General features: G+C 43.8%; 1 protein-coding gene across 7 annotated transcripts in view; it reads right to left on the reverse strand.

The window, feature by feature from the left end:
- Vps13d (vacuolar protein sorting 13 homolog D) overlaps positions 1-26,504 on the reverse strand; it is a 245,867-nt gene that overhangs the window by 60,345 nt on the left and 159,018 nt on the right. For all 7 annotated transcript variants that reach the window (XM_076861265.2, XM_076861268.2, XM_076861267.2 and 4 more), the window contains 2 exons: positions 17,961-18,095; positions 16,723-16,890 (listed from right to left, as the gene is read on the reverse strand). In XM_076861265.2, coding sequence (XP_076717380.2) covers positions 16,723-16,890; positions 17,961-18,095 — 303 coding nt within the window. The remainder of the gene's footprint in view (positions 1-16,722; positions 16,891-17,960; positions 18,096-26,504) is intronic.

A 26,504-nucleotide genomic window follows, 5' to 3' on the forward strand; every position in this document is an offset into this window, starting at 1 on the left:
AGCAGCAATCAGGGGAATATACTCCAACCTCCTTTCCTCCTTCTCTAGGAGGATGCAAGAGAGCCATGAGGTCCAGATCACAGTGTTCTTGTCACCAAGCATAGAACCCTCAGGTGCCTCCAGGCCTGCTAGGCAGAGAGCAGCGAGTGCAGTGTGCAGAGGGATGAGTGGCATGTGGCCCCTTCTTCCCGGGGTGAGATCAGTACTGAAGATTCTCTTTTCTCTCACACAGACTAGCAGGAACCCGATGACAACAATTATGACAACAAAATACAGACAAACACGTGAACATGTAGAAAAACTTTTAAAATTCATTTTAACTAACAAAGTCATGTTAGTTTTGGCGTTGAAGTTGTATGTCTATCAAAGTTTTATCTCTACCTCGGTCTGAGACTGTGCTCTACATCAAAGTACAGAGGGGTTCCCTAGCTGGGTTCTTAGCGGGGCAAGGTCTCGTTTTGTTCAGGGGAGGTGAATTTTGATGAGACTACTGGCTGAGTGAGATCCTGTTGAGAGACTAGTGACATCAGGTGCTTCAAAGAAGCCATGCTCCCAATCCCATGCACTGTACTTGGGATTAAGAAAACCCAAGAGGGACAGGACTTCAGCCCTTGTCCTCCTAGAGTTCAACCTGGTGTGGGAGACAGACACAAACCGAAAATCCACATAAAGAATGTGATTCACATGTAAGCCACCATTTTTCTCCTCCTCACTTCTAAAGGACTGGAAGCAGGCAGCCACCATGCTGGCCCTGCAGTCAGAAGGACTGTTTTAAAACTGGCCCGATGACTAAAACAGACTGAGAACCTCACTGGGTCTGGATTTCTCCACCATAACTTGAGGGGGCTGGCCTGACATTCTTCCCAAACCTGCTATCCTAAGAGTATCTACAAAAGGATCAGACTGTGTAGTCTAGGGTCCAAATGTGAGAAGAGCTGACTTTGCCAGGTTGAGTTTGAGGTTTGAGACACCCTAGGAGGAGCACAACCTGCCCTTCACGGGAAGGCAGAGGCCATTTCTTTTTATTATACACATGGTTCACTGTGTAAGGATGACCTTAGGCCTGAGCCTAAGCAACTCCATTTTAAAACTCCAGTTAGAAACCTGCAGACACACCTACTGAGCCCTCCAGTATGGCCCTCAGACACAAACAAGTCACTTCTCCCCACCCTGACAAACTCAGAGTGAAGTCCCTGGCATGTTGTCCTCACCCAGATAAGGGGGACAGGTAAGAAAAGCAGGGTAGGGACCACCAGACCAGATGCTTTAAATCCAAGGCAAATGATGTCACTGACAGACCCAGTGGCAGCTGACAGGGCCTGAAAGGGTAGTCAGAAGCACCAAAATTTAGTATAAATGATGGAGCAAATGAACAGACATTCAGCCAGCTGACACTGATGCACACAAGCCTGAGAGCCTGATGAGGACCTGGACTGACATCCCAGCTCTGTTCCTCTGCCTGATCCTCTGCATTGTTCTCAGTGCTCTCAAACTCTACAGCAGCCTCTTGACTCGGGTGAGAAAAGGACTTCTCCCTATGACCGCCTCCTCAGGCAGCCGTCAGCTCCACCCCAGGAGAAGCCTGCCTTGGTTCCTGATCTGCTCACCATAGTCTGAGTGAATGTGCATCTGCTAGGCTTTGAGCCTAAGGCTTGAGACTTTAGATCTGGCACTTGAGCTTAGCATGCAGAGGGAATGTCTGTCATGAGTAAGTGTGTTTGCAGTGCTTAGAATTAATCTAGAATTGTTTGCTGTGACTTGATTATGTCTACTGCAGTGCCTAGCATAAAGGATGGTCATTTTCTTAATTAAGAACCTATAGAGAGTTGGGCTGGGGCTGTAGATCAGTGGTAGAGTGCCTGCCTCGCATGTGTGAGGCACTAGGTTCGATCCCCAGCACCACATAAAAATAAATAAATAAAGATATTGTGTTCATCTACAACTAAAAAGAAAAATATTTTTTAAAAAAGAACCTGTAAAGTGAAATTGTATTGAGTGATTTAAGTGAATAAAGCATTGAAAAGGGCAGACATCTGGACATTCTTTATTTCTCCCTCTCAACTGCATAAGTCACAACTTTTGCCCATCGACACAATGCTATGTTTTAGCTTTTATAGAGAACCTAGTGGCAAATTCCTCTTCTCTTTAGTTCCAAGAACTTTCATCTCTGCATATAACTTCCTCATTGAGGTGCCTTGATTGGTCTTGCCAATCGATTACAGGTGATTATTCTGTAGCAGTCCAGACCCTTCACTTATTATGCCATAGGACACAAAATCCAAGCAGGCTGGTGACACCCCTGGAAACCAGCTGCTCACATCTATGTGGCTCTGTTGCTTTGCTTCTTGGTGACAGAGTGACTGGAGAGCTGTGTGGCCTGCTACCCAGCCACAAGGCCCAGCGTGGCTGCAAGGACAGTGACCTTTAAGAGGTCATCTCTCCTTAAAGAGGCTCAGTCTGACGGGAAAACAGTGAGCTTGGGGTTGTGAGGCCTGGATCAACACCAACTGCCCGATCTCAAGAAACCATTTAACCTGTGAGACTGACTTTCCCATCACGAGGAGGAAAGTACTGCTCACACCTGCCCTGTGGGCCTCACAGGGATGAGGCAAGGCCGTGATCCCACAGCCACAACGAGCTCCTACAGAGCAAGGTGCTTCCAGGGTGGAGTGTGGTCCATGGGAAAGGGCCAGTGCTGCAGAGGAGCCTGTGTCTCCTCTTCCTCTGCGAGCTCCCTGCTGCCCCCACCCCGCCCCTGTCAAGCCAATGACCTGTACTGGGACTCAGCTACTTCACTCTTCAGTGCATATGTTTGTGAAGATCAAATAGAAAGAAGGCTGGGGCTGGGGCTCAGTGGTAGAGCACTTGCCTAGCATGTGTGAGGCCCTGGGTTTGATCCTCAGCACTGCATAAAGATAAATAAATAAAATAAAGGTATTCTGTCCATCTACAACTGCAAAAAAATAAAATTAAAAAAAAGATCAAATGGAGCACACCATGGAAGTTAAATTTCCATAAAACTACAAGAAGCAATTAGCGCCTCTTCTTTTATAACTGTGGCATGATCCTTACCCACTTCCAAGTCCCCAATGGCCACAATCTCCTGCTCTGAACATTACCACGGCAACAAAACTGAAACAAGGGGCTGTTTTTGGAAGCGTGTTCTGTTTAATTTTCATTTCATTGAAAGCTAATGCCTTCAAACTAATGTTTTATTATATAAATTTAAGGGCTTGCAGGAAATGTTTACTTAAACATTTTCCTCTAATAAAGCCAACACATATTTCCCATAAATATTATTTTGATTCATTAGATTCAGAGGGACTGGGTTTGCCTCTCTTTCCCCTCTTGCTGTCTCCCAAGGCCTCCTGCTGCCTTAGGGTGAGCTGGGCCTGGCACGGTGAGGTCTAGGGCAGAGTCTGATGAGCATCTACCCTGCTCTAGCACCGCACCAGCCGCGAGTGGCTGGGGGAGGAGGAGAAACAGGACCCTGAAAGCCAATGTCCTTCCCTACCGCTATGTCCATAGCATGATTTTGGCTACCAATCAGCTTACAGATATGTTTTATAGGGAAAGAGTTGTGAATCTTTTAAAAATCTGTTTGTTTCATATCAAAACAGAAAACAGACAATAAAAATCAAGTAGGTATTTCATTTATTTTGTTACTACCTGTTGAATGAATACCATGTGAAAGTGCTGAGCTAGACAGACCTTGCACCTTGCATGGGTACAAGCTCCATCACTTAATTCTCACTCTCTCTCTCTCTGGCACTGGGGATTGAACCCAGGGTGTTCTACCACTCAGCTACATCTCCAGCCTTTTAAATTTTCTTTTCAGACAGGGTCTCACCAAGTTGCCCTGTCTAAAAATAAAATTTAAAAGGCTGGCCTTGAACTCTCGGTAGCTGGGAATACAGGTATGCGTGTTCATACAGGGTACTTTCATTTTCCTCATGGCAAATATTCACCGTTTGTCGTGGGGAAACTGGGAAAACATGTCAGATAAGGTTTTGCCCTTCAGGAGTTTTCAGTCTACTCCAGAATGCAAGTGAATGGACGAACAGCCCCCTTCCACACTTCTTCAGAGGAAGATCTCATCCTTGAGGGACAGGATAAAGTGATCTTGCCCCTTGGCCCCACCGCACTTCTCCCAAGAAGCTGCAGGACAGTGCGGATTCCCGAGGCAGGGCTTACTTCTCCATGTTAGGACCCCCTGCCCGTCGGCCCTATCTGCTCCCCACCTTCCCACACAATAAATCAATGTATTCCTTTCCTAAGCATCTGGAGGGCACCCAGCCCTTAACTGGCAGTGTCTTGTGTTCACTGACAGAGGCTGGAGATGTGCACATGAATGGTCACCACCCAAGGTAGAACACGGTCACTGCTTACAGGAACAACATGCCGTGGGGATGACCACAGCAGGGGGAGACCACACTTTTACATGGCGTGTGGTATTTGGACTGGATGTATAGACTCAAAGCCTCTGGCCAGAGAAGGAAAAAGGACACCCCAGTCAGAAGAGAGATTCTGAGCATGAATGCAAGGAGGGCGGGAGTGGGGGCGGGCAGTGCAGAGGGAATGGCCTAGACAGCCAGCCTTCTGCCACCCTCCTCCCCCTGCCGCTGCCTCCTGGCATCTGAGCTTATCTCCACCTTCCTCAAGCCAGCTAGAAAATTTCCTTGTTCTTAGAAACTACTCAAGAGGGTTTCCCCACTGGTGTTGAACAGGACAGGAAAAGATACCCTGTCTCCCCTCTGCCGGTGAGGAGGCTGGTGCTGTCTGTGTTTCTCCATGGCCCACATGTACCCTGACATCTCCCCTTCAAGAAACACCGGGCCCCTACAAGCTAGGCCCGGACATGGTGCCATCTGGCTACGAGAAAGGCAGAGATAGGGCCAATCTGTCAGCCTTCTGGAAGCGCTGCCCTTTTCTTCCTTGTTCTTAGGCTCTCTTATGGGGGGATACCCCTTCCCCAAGGTTGTAGAGACATCTTAATGTAATATCCTCATATAAGCCTGGAATTTTCCCCCTCCTATCCTCCAGTCCACAAAAGATCTACTCCAAAAATTATTCTTATCATCCATTTTGTTTCTTTTTAAGCTCCCAAATCCATGACTCCCAAAGATCTCCCATATATAACCATGGTTGACACATGATTCTGTAAGTCTCCACGATGTTAACTGTTTCTCTACCTTTGTTCCCTGAAACCTGTTCTGCAGGGAAGGACTTGCTAACAAGGCTCAGAGGAAGAGGATGGCAGAAAACTCAATGTGGAAGTGATGTCTGCTCCTATAGTAGCAAGTGAGAGTCCAGAAGTGATGTTCAATAATGTCCTAGAAGTCAGGAGGCCTAGAAGGAAGTCCAAAGCTCCACCAGTTCCTGTGAAGCCATCATGAACAAGCTACTTTCTTCCACTGTCTCTCAGTCTCTGCACCAGCAAAGTGGTAGTGGGAGAAGCAGCAGCAGCAACAATTATACCATCTGCCTGGCTTCGGGCTTATAAAAAGGATCAAAGATGATGCAGGAGGCTGAGGTACAAGGATTACAAGTTTGAGGTCAGCCCCAGCATCTTAGAGAGAGCCTGTCTCAAAAAATAAAAAGGGCTGGGGATATGGCTCACTGGTAGAGTTGAACCCCTGGGTTCACTCCCTATACAAAAAAATAAAAGGATCCAAGATACATAAATGCTTCATCAACAACTAACAATTAAGACAAATATAAAGTGGCATTCTTATTAATGCTCTAGCTAGGAATGACTAAACTCTAATAGTTAATCAGATTTCTTCTTTGTTCCATGAAACAACAAACCACAGAACAGGAGAAAAGAACTAACCATGAAACTCTCCGACCAGCTCTACCCCCAGCAGTCTCCGTCTGGCTTCTTAACTCAAGCAATGGTATCACTAAGTGTTTGAAAACCAATTTGCTCATGGAACTCAGAAACAAAACATGTCTGCAAAGTTTGAAGAGCTAAATGAGAGACTGAGGAGAGAGGGGAGGAAGAAAAGGAGTGTTGAGGAGAATGAGTTCATTTTCTGCCATTAACTAACAGTGGGAAAACACAACTCCCCTTAGTTTGAGGTAGACCCCACTGCAAACAGAATACAGATGTCTTGATTGCTTAAAAATACTTAAAGGAGTGAAGTTTAGGAAATGGCTTAGTAAAATAACAACCCAGCACAGATGCTCCAGGGAAGCTGGCCACCAGGAAGTGGTCTGAAGATCACCGTCAGCTGGCACGCGGCTGTGGTCCACAGCTCTGGTCTGCTGATAGCAGAGCAAGACAGGCCTGGAGGCTACGATGCCACGGGGTAGAATGAGTTCGCACCAGCACATCCCGTTTGGGGGAAGAGCGCTGCCCATTTATTTACGTTCTTTTGAGGCAAACGTTCTCCATTTAGAGAAAAAAAACTCTTCCAAACTTTTTCCCTAGATCAGAGATTCCCAGATAGAAGTTAATTAAGAAATGGTAGAAATTACAGCTGGAAAATCCCAAGGCTCAAAATAAGAGTTAAGTCAGAAATTAAATGGGAAAAAAAAATTTTTTTTTCCAGTACTAGAACCTATGGACTCTCTATCACTGAGCTACTTTCCCAGCCCTTTTTATGTTTTGAGACAGGGCCTTGCTAAATTGCCCATCTGGCCTCCACTTGCAATCCTGCCTCATACTCCTGTGTCACTGGGTGGCCTGCACCAATGGCCCAGCTGAAAACTCCACTTTTAAAGGATGTTTCCAGTTGCTTGTGTTTTAGCATCGACACAGGTGTGGGTCAGAGAGAAGACCATGCCCGAGAATCGGTGTTTTAGAGGAAAACAAGCACAGCGGCTTTCCTCCAGTTTTCTGTAGAACTTCTGGCTCTGCTATTAGCACAGTCACTCATTATTAAACTTGAGTTAAGGTCACTGACCATTCTGAGTCTCATTCTTCTCATCTGTAAAGTGGGGACCCCATTCCTTCCTTATACGGTACACATGAAAATTAAATGAGACAGAACAGTAAAGTCCCCAGTCCCATATATGACATGTGGTAGTTAATACAGGACAAGTGCATTCTTCACATCTTTTCCAGTTTTTAAGCATGATCTTGACCAAGAAATTCCCTCTTTCTCCTAAGAACACATTAGCTTTTCTTCAAACTGGAAAGACACTTTTAGAGAGGATAATTATAGCGGGGGAAACAAAGGGAAACAGAACCTTCCAAACAGAGTGAGTGTCTTGACCTTTTACTGCCAAGAATTAAAACTTCATTTGTTTGGATATTTATAAAAATGAATTACATGGCTTGGGAGGTGGAGGCAGGAGGATCCCAAGTTCAAAGCCAGCCTCAGCAACTTAGTAAGGACCTAAGCAACTATCTTCTGTCTTTTCAACTTCAAAGTGTTTTCGCCACATAGACTGCAGTTTGGGGACACCAAGTGAACCCTCTGAAACATGATATACACAGCTCCTCCAAGAGGGTGACTTGGGAACCTGTTCTTAACTGAACTAGAGTTAGGAATGATGACAAGTTTTGAACTTTTTCAACTTCTGAAGAATGCCAATGGTGGTAGGTTTCCCTCTAGGTCAGGCCACTGGGCTGCTGGACTGGGAGGAAGAGGGAGAGCCAAAGCCCACCCACCCATGCCTCCATGAGCAAGGCCCCCACCAGGCCCAGTGGGGCTGCTGAGAACTTGGGCCACAGTGATTCTCAGGTCAGAGCTCCACCCTGCCGCAGAGCGCTCCTCCCACCCCCATGGACTCCGAGGTGTGCCCATGATACTAGGATGGTTCACTCAGCACCTAGAATTTGCCTACAGAATTCAGACTAAGGGCATCCTTTTAGTCTTCAAGGTTATTAAAGAAAATAAAACAAAAAACTCTGATGCCAAATATTTGAGTCACGTCTCTCCATAAAACAACACCAATGGATCTCCTCTTGGCTGGAAAATAAATCCCTCAGGTGACCAATTTAGGATCAAAGTCCTTTTGAAAATAGAAAACCCTATGTTCTCTGAGGAATAGGTCTGTCTGCAGTGAATTTCATTTCACTTGAAATTGTGTGCCAATCCAAACACACTGAAACCCCAGTGCTTACGGGAAGGCATCCACCTATTCCTTGCTTCTAGGTACATGGAAAAGCTATTATGGGGATAATCAGCTCAACTATAAAATGAAGCAGTCGGACATGATGACAAAAACAGGTACAAGTCGTAAGCTGCCTTTTTCCCTTCAGAATCCACACAGGCACTCAGTACACTCTTCTGTGCAAAGGTAAAGCTTCTGCCTTGAATAAACACAGCTTTTCATCTTGTCTGAGCCTTAAAAATACACTGCCTGCAAACAAATGCTGTTTCTTAAACACAAGGTAGTTGGAACCCCCTGCCCTCAACAAGGTCAGAGGTATGTGGCAGGAGGGTGGCTGATGGTGGGGCTGGCAGAGAATCTCTGCATGAAGGGAAAGGAACATCAATTTCTACTGCATTGCTGCTGTGCCCTCATCTGGTTTTCTGGGACAAGAGGCTGGTGGAGGCTCCTCTTGGAAGAGAAGCAGCACCTCCACACGCTACAGCCCAAGGAGAGAGCAGAGAAAGGAAGAAAACAATCTGAAGGCCTAGCCAGATTTCCACTGAAGCGTCAAAGTCGGAATGTCTCTCTCTCCCTCTTTCTTGCTTTGCTTGGATTTCCCCTAAAACCAATAAAAATTCATTCTGAACCCAGGCTGGGCACTTTGCTTGGTTTACTTTTGTTCCCCAACTCTTGTTTTTCCTGGTGATATACCTTTCAGTTGGAGAGGACATCCAGAATGCCATGAAAGCTGGGAATGGAGGTGCTAGACCTGGAAGGTCAGGTCTGGGCTCTGCAGCTGCCTGGTTCCCTTGGGCAAGTCGCCCCTCTGGGCCTTAGTTTCTTCATGTATGTATCAGGGCTAATGATGTCTATCTGCAGCAGGTCATCTTGTCCAAATGATACCACATGAGTAAAATCGTATTTGCAGGCACAAAGGCTCTTAGGGGGACCATGATGGTCATGGCAACCCAATTCCACAGCCATCACCATTCCTGAGGGTCTGCTCTGTGTCAAGGACAGTATGATTGCACACAACTTACCAGCTAACAAAGGAATGTCAAGAAATAAGCTTCCTGTGGAAAGTTAGGAGTGATTAGTATTTTATATTCTCTGAAGTGCCTGGAAAAGCCTGAGAAACAAAAGGAAATACATCAGTAGGAGGAAAAAAATAAAGCCTATAGAATTAGCCAGACTTAGATCAAATCCACCCCTGTCATTTCTGGTTGTGTGACCTTCAACTGCTACTTAACTTCTCTAAGTCTCACCAAACATGCACCAAACAATGTGTGTGAAGGCCTATCCCCAGGCCTGGTGAGCAGAAGGCTTTTCATAAATGTTCATAAACAGGTATAACATACACAAAGCAATAACTGCAATTTACCACATAAATCAAATTAAGGACAAAAATCACCCAGTCATCTCAATAGATGCAGAGAAAGCCTTTGACAAAATTCATCACCCATTCATGATAAAAACACTGAAGAAACTAAGGACAGAAAGAACCTACCTCAACATTATAAAGACTACAGACGAAAAACCTAAAGCCAACATCAGAGTGAATAGGGAAAAACTGAAAGCATTTCCTCTAAAATCCAGAACAAGATAAGGACGTCCACTCTCACAACTCCTATTCAATACAGTGCTATAAATTCTAGCCACAGCAGTTAGGCAAGAGAAGGAAATAAAGGTAATAAATATAGGAAAGAAAGAAGTCAAATGATACCACCAGAAGACTGTTAGAACTAATGAACAAATTCAGCAAAGCAGCAGATTCCAAAAAAAACAACACTAAAGAAAAAAACTGAAGAAGACACTAGAAGATGGACAGACAGAATTAATATTATTAAGATGGCTGTATGGGGCTGGGGTTGTAGCTCAGTGGTTGTAGCATGTGTGAGGCACTGGGTTTGATCCTCAGCACCACATAAAAATAAACAAACAAGCAAACAAACAAATAAAGATAATGTGTCCATCTACAACTAAAAAAAAAAAAAAAAAAAAAAAAAAAAGATGGCCTTACTACCAAAAGCCACATACAGACGCAATGCAATTCCCATCAAAATACCAATGACATACTTCACAGAACTGGAAAAAAATGGTCCCAAAATTCATTTGGAAGAATAAAAAGTCCCAAAATACCCAAAGAAATTATAAGCCAAAAAAGCAACACTGGAGGCTTCACAATACCCAACTTCAAATTATACTACAGACTCATAGTAACACAAACTGCATGGAGCTGGAGGCCATGACACATGCCTGTAATCCCAGCAGCTAAGGAGGCTGAGGCAAGAGGGTCTCAAGTTCAAGACCAGTCTCAGCAACTTAGCAAGACCCTAGACAACTCATTGAGACCCATTCTCAAAAACTAAAAAGGGCTGGGGATGTGGCTCATTGGTTGAGCACCTCTGGGTTCATTCCCTGGTACCAAAAAACAAACAAACAAAAATCCTCACCTATTGCATGGTACTGGCATAAAAACAGACACATAGATCAATGAAAAAGAATAGAAGACACACAAAAAACCCCATAGATACAATCATCTGATCCTTGATAAAGGCATCAAAAATTTGGAAAAAAGATAGCCTGTTTAACAAACAGTGTTGGGAAAACTGGTTATCCATATGTAGAAGAATGAGAGTAGATTCTCATTTCTCACCCTGAACACAAATCAACTCAAAATAGATCAAAGACCTAGGAATCATATCAGATACTACACAACTCCTAGAAGAAAATGTAGGGCCAATACTCCAACATATGAAGGCAGGCAATGACTTCCTCAAGAGAACTCCTAAAGTTCAGGAAACAATACTAAGAATTAATAAAGGATAACATCAAATTAAAGAGCTTCTGCACAGCAAAGAAAACAATTAAGTGTGACAGAGAATATTTGCTAGCTATTTTTCTGACAGAGTTAATATCCAGAATATATAAAGAACTCAAAAGACTTGCCACCCCAAACCCAAAGAATCAATAAATGGGCAAATGAATAAAACATACACTTCTCAAAACAAGAAGCACAAACAGCCAAAAAATATGTGAAAAAATGTTCAACATCTTTAGCAATTTCAGAAATGCAAATCAAAACTACACTGAGATTCACTTCACTCCAGTAAGAATGGCATCCATTAAGAATACAAACAATAAATGCTGGAGAGGATATAGAGAAAAAGAACACTATTACACTGCTAGTGGGACTGTAAATTAGCACAACACTATGGAAGTCAGTATGGAGGTTCCTCAAAAGACTAGGCATGGAACCACCATACAACCCAGTTATAGCACTCCTCAGTATTTATTCTAAAGAATTAAAATCAGCATACTGTAGCAATGCAAGCATACCCATGTTTACAGAAGCACAATTCACAACACCAAACTATGCAACCAGTCTCAATGCCTGTCAATGATATATGGATAAAGGAAATGCAGTGTGCGCGCGCACACACACACATACACACACCCCATGGAGTTTTATTCATCCATAAAGAAAGATGAAATTATTAATGAATAAAACTTGGCAGCATTATGTTAAGTGAAATAAGACAAACTCAAAATTGAGGGTCATATATTTTCTTAGATATGTGGAAGCGAGAGGAAAAAGTAAAAGAAAAAGTGGGTCGGGGGTAGAGGAAAGGGACCAGGGACCAGAATATGGGAAGCAAAGGGGAAATACCAGTGAATGATACTAAACAAATTCTACAGTCATACTGTGTGTCTATACAAATATGTAACAACCCACCATTGTTGTATAATTATAATGCACCAATAAAGTTATGGGACATGTTTATAAATAAGTACCCATACCAAAATGTAGCATGGTGTTTTAACCCTACTCCTACACCTCTTCTTAGTAGTGCTTATTTGCATTAAGAAATGCTACAAAACTATTGAGGCATTCTCAATTCATTACAAACAAAATGGACTTAAACAACAAGGCAACGGCTAAAACAACATAAAATAAAACACATTAACTGAAAACTAATGGAAAAATCACATCACCCTAATGAAAATTTGGACCTGCAGAGTATGCAGTGGAAACTCTGGGCTTGGAAGAAATAAAGGACAGAGCAATAGAGAAAGACATAGACCTATAACTGCAGAAGTTACGAGTACGACTAATATGTAGCAAATAATGAACAAGGGATTCTAATTTCCACGGACAACTGACCACCATGAAAGTAATGCAAGTTAAAAACAGGGAAAATTATTAAAATACTTGCATTTTATGAACATAGAGTTAACCCACCTGAGTCAAAAGCATACCATACTGACTTGAACAAAGAGAGGAATGGTGAGCAGGACAGAACGGAGCAGAGGTTCCACCAGGGCAATCAGAAGTGCTCCTGACCTGTGCTGGGAGAAGTCAAGTGTGCTGCTGGCTCCTTCCCTTAGGAAGGGCAGATGACAGCTGTGCCCAGCAAATGCCCAGGTTCCACACAGCAGGGACGAGAACAGAACCCCTGGCTCTGCTGTCAACAGTAAATGATCTTAGATCAGAAGTTTTATTTTTAACTTTTGACAATAGCTATGCAATTTTCTTGTACGTATGTAAAAATAATTATGCAATATTATTTGTATGTAATGCATGTTAAATCATTATTTATAGCTATAAGTGAAGTCAGAGTCTGCATGAGAGAGGTAATGGGTTCAATTCAGGGTCTCCAATTCCCTGGCTTTGAGACGAATTGGAAGTTCTTGCAGATGTTCACCTGACATAGGAGAAGGCCTGCTTACTATGATTCAAGCTGCAGAGAGGAACCTGCTCCTCCCAAGTGACTGGAATGCTCAGTGCTGTCCTGCTCCTAAAGAAGTCACACTCCTGCAAAGGGTTCCAAAGGCAATTGTCCTGCATGGCCTCAGGAGTGAGACCTGATCATTGAATACCTTCATGGGTCAGAACCCCTTGCCAAGACCCAGGCAGGGGACTCGCAGGATAGATGCTCGCAGCTGGTAGCTAATCCCTAAGTCATATCTGCCCAGATCTGGTGTTCATAAACTGATTTCTGGGGCCCAGGCCATAAGAAGTAAAGAAAAAGAGAAATAATGGGAACAGAAGGGCACAGGATATTTCCATGAGGCCAATGTTAAAGGAAATCAGAAATTCTAAAAATGGATGCACTGTAGACCTGGAATTGAAATTTTGTTGTAGATAATTCACAACGTCTCTCCAGAGGAATAAGGCTTGAGGTCTACTGCCCTCTTAGGTGACAGAATGAATTCCCTTCTCACTTGTCAAGGACTTTTCACCTGCGTCATCTCCTGTGCTCCTCAGACCAGTGGGGCAGGAGGAATTTCTATCACCTTTTCATAGCTTCTTTTTTTTTTAATATTTATTTTTTAGTTGTGGTTGGGCACAATGCCTTCAATTTATTTATTTATTTTTATGTGGTGCTGAGGATCAAACCCAGGGCTGCACACGTGTGAGGTGAGTGCTCTACTGCTGAGCCATAACCCCAGCCCCCTTTTCATAGCTTTTAAAAGCAAGATGAACCTTCAAGAATGATAGATGAAAGATTTTTTAAAAGTGGGAATGGTAGAGCATCCAGACGACCAACCCCAAGGTCCATCAATACACAACCCCAGGCCTACAATGATGGCCTCGGGTCTTCTGGAAGCATAGACCTGAGAATCTAACGAACACTTTACCCTTCACCCCAGGAACACAAACACCTGCCAACTCAATAACTTCAGGAGTCGCAGAGTCTCTACTTAGAGCCCGTTGAGCCAGGTGAAAGCCCTTGGGTCTCCGCAGGAAAGTGGGGCAGGCTGGCTGGCCAAGGCTCAGGGAGGCACAGTTCTGACTTCCTTGCCCCTTATTTTATTTACTTTTCCCCATTTTTCATCTGTGCGCTGTGACTATGGACAGTGGGGTGTCTGTGGTCCGTATCTGTACATGCACACAGCACAGCAAGTTAACTTGCCTGCTCCTTTTTAATCATTGGGACTCAGGCACTTGCAGAAGGAGTATCCCACAGGCCAAAAGCTGGTTATTGTGGTCCCTTGCACATCCTTAAACTCCCCTAATAGACCCAGAGAAGCAAACAGAACATTCCCCCAAAGCAGCATGAAAGGTCTGATTTCAACCCACAAAACGAACGAGAAAAAAAAAAAAAAAAAGAGAGAGATTCTTTTAAAACCCCAACCACACACCCAGAATCAAAGATGACCCGAATGAGTGGGTGTTTGTTTCATTGATAGATTTAGAGTTCAGATTTACTATTTCAAATATGAAGTGGTCATTTTTTAAGTTTTTTTGCTTTCTCATCTTAGAGATATATGGACTAATTTTTAAAACAAATTAGGATTCTTGCTATCAAAATAGATTATATAGCACTTCTCCTCCAGAGCAGCCTGTTGCCTCCAATACTGATTAGCATACTGAAAACCAGACAAATTTGTAATGAAGGATGCCAACCACATGGGAACCAAGTTCCCTCGAGAGGACTCAGGTCCTGGAAAGCCCCTTATACAAATCCAAAGACGACATAAAGTGTGATATCCTACACGAGACCCCCATCCCTGCCAGCACGTCTTCCTCAGAAAGGAAGACTCTGGCCTTTTTATTCTGTTTAAGTAAGGTTCTCACAGTGACCTTCAAGCTTCAAAAACAGTTTTCTAGGAGAAAAAGAAGAATCAGGAAACAAAGGAGACTATCAAAGAAGATAAAGAAGAGGCCAGTCTTCTTCACAAGGCTGTTGCAGAGAACGATGCAGAAACCCACCCAGAGGTCACAAGTGAGTGAACAGTGCCTTCCTTCCCATCTGGAAGGTTAAGTTTAGAGGTTCCTAACAGCCAAACTGGTTTGACTCCCCACTCAAAGTGCCTGGGAACCCCTCCTCTGTAGGACTGTAATACATCGGCTTTTGTTTCCAGGAAACTAATGTCTGGGGGCCCAAATCTTGATGCAAATACTACAGATGAAGTGACAATCCATTTCTCTTCATCTGTATTTTTCCCATATTTCATCACATTCTAGCTCATTTCACTCTCTCGATAAGCCTGTCAATTAGGCACCTCTCCACGCCAGGTAGAGTAGGGCCTCTGGATAGACCCAAGCAACTTCACCCTTCAACTGCACTATGCCCAGGAGAACAAGAACAGACATTTCACAATGGAGAAGAGGTTCTATGTGAATTACAACTCAACAGTTTATAAAATTAATAACATCTTTACACTGGACAGTCAACAACAACATATTTCAGTACATCTGTTGACATGAGTCCAGTGCCTGAAAGAGGAGCAGAAATCTCTGCGGCCACAATAGCAAAAGTTTTGGCCATGTTGGGGAAAATGTCCTGGGGAAACGAGGCAAATTGCACGGGTGTTCACACTCTGTATCTGTTTCCAAAATGTGCTCTGGAAATCCTTCTGCTTCTACCCTTCACCCTCTTTCTAAAAGTAAATATAGCTTCCTATTCTGAGTCACAAGATGAACAGCAGGCTTACAGTCTAGTTCAATAATACTACAGCCTTGAAAAACTGATGTGTCAAAGGAATGACCATCTCCTGATGATAGTTTGGAAAAAGGACTGAATCCTCAGCTTTCACACATTAACAAGAATGCCATGTGATAAAGAATTGCTATTCAACTCCATTTTCTTAATCTGCTGTTCAAGATAACTTGTGTAGCACCATAAAAGTCTCTCGTAGTCAAGCTACTATTTTGGGGGTGGAAGGAGTACCAGGGATTGAACTCAGGGGCACTTGAACACTGAGCCACAACACCAATCCTATTTTATATTTTATTTAGAGACAGAGTCTCACTGGGTTGCTTAGTGCCTCACTTTTGCTAAGGCTGGCTTTGAACTCGAGATCCTCCTGCCTCAGCCTCACGAGCCACTGGGATTACAGGTGTGAGCCACTGCACCGGGCTTGTCACACCACTGTTACCTACTGAGGCAGCACAAATGCACCTGTGACCTCGCCCCACAGATGCTCTGTGGTCCATGAGCAGAGTGCACAGGCGCTTTCTCAAGCCTGGTTCATTCATGAAAACCAATCTCTAAATACAAAGTTTGTTGAACTGAAGGGGAAGGAAGCAGGGTTCTTTGGAGGCCTTTCATTTGGTTCAGAGAGCAACTAACCTTCAACTACCTTCACCTTCTCCAGCTTCACACATAAAATTGACTCCTGCTGGAAACTAATTGTGAACCTACAAAATATCCATTTAACAAGTTGCTAGGAACAGAAAGGTCAACTAGGTGGCAAGACACAGGACAATTATCCCACTGTCCTTCCGCTGCTGGATTCAGATGCTGCATAGGGCCATGCCAGTGTAGAAGGCTCCATTTCAGGCTGGACTTTCTCTATAAGCTGTGGGGATTAGCTGGCAGATTTTATGCATGATCCAATTTCACATTTTAAAAATCCAGTTAATTCTGTTGGTGCTGTCACTGATGCAGGAAGTCCAGGGGTCAGGATGCTAGTGCAGGGTCTCTAGGGAGATGCCCAGAGCCTGGTCCAAGGCAGTGGAAACGGAGGGGAAGGAGGAGAGGCTTGGAGGCCTGCTCACTAGTCTTTGTGACAGGTCATTGAAGGGGAGGGAAAGGCAAGGCACGCAGACAAGGAAGAAAAGGCCTTGAAGATAGCTTCCCACAGTCTGTTAACTATCAAAAAGATGACAGCAATGTGGAGACTAAAGAGGTTACTCGTGATGGCATTTCACCTCCATTTCCTCACCTTGGCAGCAGAGTTCGACACCCCATGTGTGACATTTCTGATAAGGCCCCCGACATTTCCGTACTTTATCAGTCCAGTAACACCTTCAGAAACATCATTCAAAAGTCCCATGGGATTTCCAAGAAAATCCACCGATCCCAGGATTCGAGCTGCCTGGCTGAGGAGTTCCTGTCAAGTGGAATATGGAGAGAAAAGTCAATTCAGAAACAGTTTGTAATGGCAGGTATCAGTGTGTAAGTGAAGATGGCAGAAATCTACCTTGTCCTCCATCCTTGTGACTACCAACAATTACCTTTTAATCTTCACCAAATGCAAAATAATCTCCCATCCTCTCATGAGCTCCACCATCTCCCGATACACATGTGCTAGAGATTTGTTTTCAATACACTTATGAGTACTCTTCAAAGCCAATTCGAAGAATAAAAATAGCTATGGCCTGGGAAAGACTCTATGGGTGCTCACTGGCACACAGGTCCTATTCTTCTCCTTTCTACCCTCCCTACTAAGTCCTGGGCAGGAGCAGGGAGGGGGGCAAGCTGTGGAGGGTGGGGCATGAAGAGGGCATGTGCAAGCTTAGGAAGCAACTCTTCACTCTCCTGTACCTCCTACAGCCTGATCCAGGTTCCAGTGACATCTGCGTAGCCTCTGCTTATAGGCAGATGGAATTGTCACCAAAAGGAAAAACAAGGAAGGCGAAGGGGAAAGCAGAAAAGGAAGCAAGCACAGGATGCATTTTAACTTTGAAAGCTGATCACCGTGGTCTGATCCTGACTGACTATTCACTGAAGAGTACACCTCGGCTTTACATTTTGGTCTGTGAAGTCTGAGTAATAAACACAAAATGGAAAATGTCCAACTTGATAAAAAAGAGCAGGACTTCACAGGCTCTCATGACAGCAGTGTGGTTGTTGAAAGTAGGCACGTGCTGCTAAAGAGAGTGCACAGTATTCTGTGCCATTACTAATGTAGCAATGACACCACCAAGAGTTGTGACTGATCTAGTGGAGGCCCCTGGGACCAGCTCTAAGGACAAGACAAACAGCTCAGGAGTCAAATGCAGTTGAAAGAATTTCATGATATATACGGGATTCATCGGACATGGCCAAACCCCTAACACAACAGATGTGAAATGTCCGACCAGATTCTCGGTAGTAACGTCTTAGTAACCCAAACTCCCAAACAAACATAAGGAACAGCCTGCCTATAGTTTAGCCACTGAGTATGTCCCCAGAGCTCACCTCCTGGAAATGCTTGAGGATGTCGTTGATAATGAACTCCTTGGTCTCATAGGGATGTACCCGAGTGAACGGGTCCAGATTAATCACAGCATCTTCAAATCGAATCAGTGGGAATCCCAAGGTGCTTTTGAGGGCCTGTTTTGGGAAAAGAGAAAAGGATATACTTTAGCCATAGGACAGCCTTCCAGGGTACTATAATTCTGGATTCCATGAAAGCTGCAAATCTCAACTTTCCAATAGAAGTCGAGGCTTTAAAGTTTGTGTGTGTACACACATATATATTTGTAGTGCCGTGGACTGAACCCAAAGCCTGTGCCTGCTAGGCAACTGCTCTACCACTGAGCTGCACCCCCAGTTCAGGTATTGATATCTATAAATAAGGATTTCCCCTGTACTAATATAGTAAAATATTGAGGGAAAAATATACCTTTATATGTATTGCTCAAATTCACATATGTCATACAGAAATAAACACTAGTTGACTTCATAGCATAAATTCCTTTTGATCTGTTGTGTATCTGGGTATTTGTTACATTTTACTCTTGGTCCAAAGTACACCACAGGAAGAAACCAACTGCTATGTACAACCATAAGACTATAATTTAAAAACTAAAATAAAAAAGGTACACCACACACAGAATGATCAGTGATTTTTCTTGAAGTGATGTCAGATGCAACCATTGCCCAGGTCAGAAAGGAGACTGTGGCCCCACTGTGGAAGCAAGCCCTTCCCTTTTACATTTCATTGTACAACTAAATCTCAATTTATTTAATCACTGCTGTTGATGAAAATTTGGGTCATTTCCAATCTTTGGCCATCAAGAGGGTTGCTGCCATGAACACTCTTAGATCTGTCTTTCGGGCACATCTTGTGCATTTTCTTGGATATACACCTGGGAGTGAAACGGGCCATAAGGAAGGCCTGTGTTCAGGCTCAGTGTGCACTGCAGAAGGGTTTCACAAAGGGACAGAACAAGTTTTTGCTCCCTCCAGCAGTCTACAAGAGTCCTTGTTACTCTACATCCTCATCAACACTCGACATAAATAGCTTTGTTCAAAAAACAGATGTTCTGCTGGGCACAGTGGTGCATGCTTACAATCCCAGCAAACGTAAGGCTGAGGCAGAAGGATGGCAAGTTTGAATTCAGTCTGGGCAACTTAGTGAGATCCTATCTCAACACTTAAAAACATAAAAATAAAAAGGGCTGGGGATGCAGCTCCATGGTACAGTGCCCCTGGGCTCATTCCTTAAAACTGCAGAAAGAAAAAACAAAACAACAACAACAAAAACAGACAAACTTAATTTTAAAGGAACTTCATCCTACCAGACCTTTCCTTTACAGTAAGAACCAGTGTTCTGGTTCAGAAATCATCGTCTAGCCCGAGGTCACAGAGACATTCCCATATGTTCACTCTTGGAGTTTTGCTGTTTCACTCTTCATGCTTACATCTATAATCCACCTGGTCTTGATTTTGATGTATGGTGTGAGACAAAGCTGAATACTTGTTTTTTCAGATGCATATCGAATCAACTAATCTTTTTTGTGGGGGGATCCTGGGGATTGAGCTCAGGGGTTCTCAACCACTGAGACACACCCCTGGCCCTATTTTGTACTTTATTTTAATGCAGGGTTTTGCTAAGTTGCTTAGCACCTCTCTAAGTTGCTGAGGCTGGCTTTGAACTTGCGATCCTCCTGCCTCAGCCTCCAGAGCCAACAGGATTACAGGCATGCACCACTGCGCCCAGATAATTGACTAATCTTCATGGAAAACACCATCCTTTTCCCTTTGTAGTCTGCTCCAGACTTTGTCAGAAGTCAACTGGCTGTATTTATGTATCCACCTCTAGATTCTTTTCTGTTTCATTTTGTTCTGCTTTCTACCAACACCACGCTATCTTAAATAATGTAGTTTTCTAATAAGTTTTTTGAAATCATATAGTGGAAAAGACCTTCATTCTTTTTCTTTTGAGACTACCTCGGTTACTCTCTGCACTTTTCAATTGTATATAAATTTTTGCTCCCTCCAGCAGTCTACAAGATTCCCTGTTACCCTACAACAGAAAAAGTCTGCTGATTTGCTGCCATAAAAATGCTCAAATTTTCATCCAGACTGCATTGAACCTGTAGACCACCTGGAACCTTCCAATGCAGTAACATGACGCAGCCCCCCCATCTCTCTAGGTCTTCAATTTCACTCACCAACGTTTCCTCGCTTTTTGCATGAAGCCCTTGGAGGTCTTTTGTTTGGTAAACTCTTAGGTACCTACGATGGACTCAAAATGGCCCCAAGTTCTTGGTGTCTTCTACAAGAGGGGGGTCTGTCTTCCTTCCACCTGAATCTTACAGGCCCTATCATTTGCTTCAGTCAGTACAGTGCACGGGAGGTAAAGTACCATCTCCACGCAGAGGCTTTCAGAGGATGTGGAACTGGAACTGTCTGTCCTTTTTAATGACTCCCCCATGTGAAGAGGAGAGACCAGAAGGAAAGCAGCTCTGCTGAGAGCCAGCACCAACTGGCTGACGTGTGAGTGAGGTGGCCCTATAGCACTCAGGATCAGCCGGACTGCCAGGTGACTGCAGCCATGAGAACGAGCACAGGCAGGGTAGCAGCAGAACCACCCACACTTAGGTCTAAACTACTGACCCTCTGAATTATGAGCAACAACAATTAAAAGAAGGTTATTGTTTTAAACCACTAAGTTTTGGAGTGGTTTGCAAAATAGTAATTACGACAGATATGGCATCTCATGTTTTCTTAATGTCTTTGGAAATGATATCCTTCAAATTTTCCTTTTCTCTATAATTGTTGCTGACTTATAGGAATACAGTTGATTTTTACATATTATTTCTAGTTATCCTACTAAACTGACTTAATTATTCTTTAACTCATTCCTATGTTCTTTTAAATTTTCTGGATACATAACCATGTTCTCTACAAATAACAAAGTTTTCATTTTCCTTTCCAGTTCGTATAACTTTTCTTTCTTTTTTAAAAAAATCTTATCTACCCCATTGCACTGCTAGGATCTGCCGTGAACAGAGTTTGACGTGGACCTCCTTCCCCACGTCAAGCCAAGCTTCTCCTGAGCGGTGTATCCTGTAGCCTTCTGTTCAGATTTCTTTCATGTTTATTTTAAAAGTACTGGTTTATAATTCTCCTTTATTGTTTAATTATTTAAACAATAAATTAGAGATTTCTGGTAAACTTCTTGGACACATTCACTGTTATTTTAGATTCTGTGGGTGAACATGCCAACATTTGGGTCTGTGTCTAGTAACTGTTTTTTCCCTTGGCCCTAACTCGCACCAGACGTGGTAATTTGTGATTGAATGTGACATTTTGTATGAAACTTACAGCAACTTTGGATGATGAGTCTTTCAAGTTCTGGCAGGCAGTTATCATACAAGGTTTAATGCCTTAATCCAACCAGGGTTTAGTTTCCTGAAGGCTGAGGTTCAGTTTTCTAAGTTCTGGTCTCTCTGGGCCATTGTAAGGCCTGGCTTCGTCCCTTCACTGTCTCCCTGAACACCACTGCCAGTCCTTCATTTTTCATCTTCCCGGGACCAAAAAAATTGCTGAAAGGTCTGCTTTGTTCTATGCCCTCTTTGCTGTCACTTCTTGCTTGTCTTCTTTTAGACTGGGTCACTTAGAAATTGGCAAATCCCTCGAGAAATGAAGCGACTGGGAGCCCGGGGGTCTGCTTCCTCGCTGCGCTTCTCTTTGAGGGCTGGTCCTTCAACCTCCAGCTCTCCAGCAATGGTGCCCAGTGTTTGCTTTGCAGCCCCACAACACTGTTCCCAAGTTGCAGCTGAATTCTCTTTGGCAGTTGGGTTTCTGCATGTCCTCTTTGCCTTTTTCCCCAACCACTTACAAATCAGAAAAAGTCTCAAGAAAAAAACTAAAATAAAATTCAGGCTATGGGGTTGGTACAGCTCAGTGGTAGAGTGCTTGCCTCGCACATGTGAGGCACTGGCTCAGGACCACATAAAAATAATTATATTTTTTTAAAAATTCAGACTCACCTCACTGAGCTTTCCTCCTCCCATAAATCCTGGATCCTCAAGTCCTGGCTGTCTTGGTAGCTTTACAATGGCCTTTAACAGATTTTTTGTTTCTTTCTAACAAATTATTTTCTTTTTTCACATGCTAGGTGAGCACTTTACCTCTGAGCTACAACCCCAGCCTCTAACAAATTACTTTCTAACTTTACTTGAAGTTCTCAGCTGGATTGACTATAATCCAGTTAATTTCTGAATATGTAACTATTTTCTGATCACATTTAACATGATTGATATTTCTAGATGTTTAGAATGCATGCTTTACTGAATGTGAATTTATTTTTCCATGCTAATAATATCAATCTCTAAGCCACTTGGAATTTATCCCTATAGAGTATCAAGAATTAATCTAATTTTATAATAATTTAATTTCCCCACTAAATTAACATGTCTATTGCATATTAAAATTTCATATACAATTTAATGAAATTTCTGTTGTTTCTTACTTATCTCTCTTAATCTTTTTGCATATGTTTTCAAAAGCTGTCTTAAAGTCTTTAAACAACACTGAAATCAAAACAAGGCTGGGGTTGTGGCTCAGTGGCACAGCACTCGCCTAGCATACGTGAGGCACTGGGTTCAATCCCCAGGCCACATAAAAAAACTAAAAAGAAAATCAAACAATGGAAGGAAAAATAGCTGAAATTGTCTAAAAAGGGGATACTTGTTTACGACTTAAAATTTAAGTACAAAATGGCAACAGGCTGAGAAATTTGACAACATAAAAATTAGATATCTTGCGATTAAACAAACACAGACAAAACACACAAAAGCAAAATATAAAGATAAATGAAACTGAAGAAAAAATACAATTTTCATCAAAGACAAAACTTTTATGAAGAGAATAATAAATGGACAAGTGATATCACTAGATACTTCACAGAGAAAAAACTGTCCCTTTATCATATGGGTTAGGAGGAGAAAGAGTAAAGGAAATTGGTGAAAGACGGAGACGCGACGAGCCCAGAGGAGGAGAACTGGGGCACAGACGTCAAGAACAGGAGGCGAGACACTGAGCAGCTGAGGAGCCAACAATGAGGACAGAAGAAAGCCCACTGGGTTTGGTTCCCTAAGAGATCACTAATAACCTCCTAATAAATAATTTCAGAATGAAACATTTTAGGAACTAAGAGTAGCCCCAAGTGGCCAGTTCAGCCCCCCATCTTTTGCAAAACTACAATTGAGGACAAGTGGACAACCTGGAGTCACGCAGCCAGAGTTGCTAGGTCTGGACTCACATGTGCCCCTTTCCACACAGCAGCCACCTCTTAGGGACAAGCAAGAAAGCCAGAAGACTCTATTATTTCTCCTGAAAACTTTCTGCCATTCATCCAGCCACGCAGCCCTGCCTCTTGGCAAGTGCTGATGACCTGAGAGGCCATGCTATCCTCATGTCACCAAGGGAGAAATGAGGCCTCAGCAAGCTGAACTGCTCTACTCAGAGCCACAGGTCGCGCATGTGGGGAAAGGCAGCTCTGACGCCGGCTCTGGTGCTCTGCTTGGCAGCCCTCTGACACTGTCGCCCTCTCGGGAGGGGCGGTGCGGGTGAACAGAGGCCTGAGGCAGGAGGCTGTTGTGTTTCCTTTTAACCCCAGCTTCATGGAAGCAACCAAACACTGAGTTAGAACCATGCACGGTGGAAAGACCCTAAGAGCTCGATTGAGCAGCCAAAGTTCTCAGGACAGACAACATCCCCGCCCTGGATGACTGAGGTGCTTCATCGGAACCAGGAAAAACACCCTCATCTAGTGGCCTGCTGCTCAGCCTCAGGCCTCCCCAGTTTTGGAAGGCTGAGAAGCAGCCTATTGGTGTGAATTATTCTGCCACCTTCAGGTTGATCTCGTCAAAGTAGGAGAGAAGAAAGGGGAATAAAGAGTCAAACAGGGCTCTTTCTGGTAGTAAACAAACGACTCATCAAATGCAATCGTACACAACGTTGATGCTTACTCAATCAAGTAGCAGTTTCCTGTTGTAAAATGGATTCTGGAGGAAGCAAGCCTGTGCACATAAGTTCCTAATAAAAAGAAGAAACTGCCTCCCTACCTCCCCAGACAAAAACTGCTAAGGCTTCCAGAAACATTTCAGTCAAAAGAAGAAATACCTGTCCACAAGGTCTCAGATCACAAGCTATCCTTGGGCCAGGTCCTTTCTTTTCTTAGTTTATCCTGCACTAAACAAAACTGTCTGGAATTCATTCTTTAAAGGTTTATTTATGGTACAGAGAAACTGTTTATGTGGAGCAGGGTATTTGCCTATTTCCCTCTTGGGACCGTGTTTAAAACTACAGGGATATTTCCCTCTCTGGCACTTTCTGAAATACAATTAACAATACTGGATCTTTTTTCCCTTTAACAAATCTGGTTTTTATTTAGGGAGGGGAGGAAAAAAGTAAAGGGTCTGAAGTTTCCCAACAAATTATTTCAAGCCTTTGAGAAGACAGTTCTAGGCTTTTTAAATAGTGTCTTTGTTTGAAATTCCCCCTGACCCCCACCCTCTTGCTCTGACCATTAAAATGTGGGTTTCCTTCCAAACTAGATTGCTCAATTAAAGCCCTTCTTCTGTAATACCCGAATGCTCTAAATGGGAAAGGGACTTCTGTGGGCCACCTTGTGAAACATTTTAAAGGCTCCTGACCTCTTTTGATCTTTAAAGAAACCAAAAACACACATATAGGCTACCTGGCACTTTTTGGTACTACTATGCCACTCTCTAACACGCAACTGGGGAGAGTAATGGAGCTCCGGGCTGGGGGGGTAGGGGGGCGCACCGTGCTCTTGTCTCTGCGTTTGTGAAATAGAACTCCCACCTCCCCCTCCTCATCACAGAGTTTCTGAATCCAATTGAGATAGCAGATGTGAAACTGCTTCCAGTCCCTCTGAACAGACACTCTATCCGCAACAATGTACCCTCAGTGTAAACCTGAAGAGATTCCCCTCAGGGACTTCTGACAGCATCGCTTCTGGCCGGGAGTCGGGGGAATTGAGATAATTATTCCTTCAACACCAAAGACATGGTTACCTTTTAGTCAGCCTCTTGTGATTCCTGCTCAGGAGAGGACTCTCTTTCCTGAGTATGTACTTTTAGTGATTATATATTCATCAAAGAGTACACTGCCCTTTCTAAGAGCTACTAATGAAAGTCTATTACTCTGTTAGGAAACTCTGCACAAATGACATTATGAGTCCCAGACTCCACGAGAAGAACTCAAGACACAGTCAGACGGTGACTTCCACAAGCCGTGAGTTCAAGGCTGAAGTCCCCGCTCCAAGTGCCCTGGTGGAAACGTTCTCTTACCGCACTCTGCAGGTCCTCAACCTCTCAAATGGCTATGCCATTTAATTTGTTTAACAATGATTTGAAAATGTTCCTGCAACAGGGTGCCAGGGCAACGTTCAACCTGCAGGGTTCCCAGCTCATGAAAGCCAGGGCAGGCAGCATCAGTACCGCGCAGCTGGGGGCTGGAGCTATTTGCTTAGAAAATCCTACTGCTTTTGTCAACCTGGGGCAGGTTAGAAAGAACAGTCAGGTGTCTATGTTTCTTAGTAGGAGTATTTTAAAAACAAGAAGTCCTCGACTTGCAGGAAATGCTTAACACTGGTTTGTTGGGCAAGTGCCAAGTATTCTGGGAGAATATACTTTATCAAACAACCCATTCCGAAGGTCATGCAAGTCAAGTGGATACTTGTGGATATTAGCAAGACAGTGGTTTTCCCATGGGTTTCCCCTCACTCCCAGGCTAATTATAAGTACCTTTGGTCTCCTGGGAAACATGAAATTAAAGCAAACTCAGCCTCCAGGCAGTAAGAAGAGCAGGGCACCCTGCACTGGTCCCAGGAAGGGTCTCTCTGCTCTTGAGAAGCACTCCCGTGTACCGCCTCAGTGAACAGCCACCGTTGCCCTATCCTCATCCAAACACACGCTGATGTGGACCAGACTACTGTCTCACCACCTACAGGCCTATTGTAGAAGCTTTAAGTAGACAGACTGCAGGCCACACAAGGCCCACACATGTGTTTTGTCAGGCCCACAAGGTTTAAGAAAAAATAAACCTGAATTGGTTGCCAACGTTTAAAACCAAGAGATTCCATATAAAAATCCAGATTTCTAGCTTCTCTTTAAAAATATGAAGATCTGGCAACTCTGGGTTCACGTTCCCCTGTGACAACAACTGGCAGAGCTGAGCAAAGGCTTCCCCCTCATAAGGCATGTGCCCTCACACCCCAGCTTTGTGGCATTGCCATCTGAGCACAGCCAGCACATCCATGCAGCACCTGGATCCGTGACTCCAAATGAATTTTACTTTGCTCGGCCCTCCACCTGTCCCTGTTCAGAGAGAGATGGGCCTGCTGCAGCATCGGAGGAGGCAACATGAGGCAGTGGTGTTTTAGCTGGTGTTCAGTGGGACGGGGGAGGTCTTGACAATAGGCCCAGGGCGTGCAAGCTGCAGGGAGGCAGGCCAAGCTGCCAGCTCAGGGGAGACTGC

This window comes from Callospermophilus lateralis, chromosome 7, assembly GCF_048772815.1.
Source record: "Callospermophilus lateralis isolate mCalLat2 chromosome 7, mCalLat2.hap1, whole genome shotgun sequence".
Lineage (NCBI taxonomy): Eukaryota > Metazoa > Chordata > Mammalia > Rodentia > Sciuridae > Callospermophilus > Callospermophilus lateralis.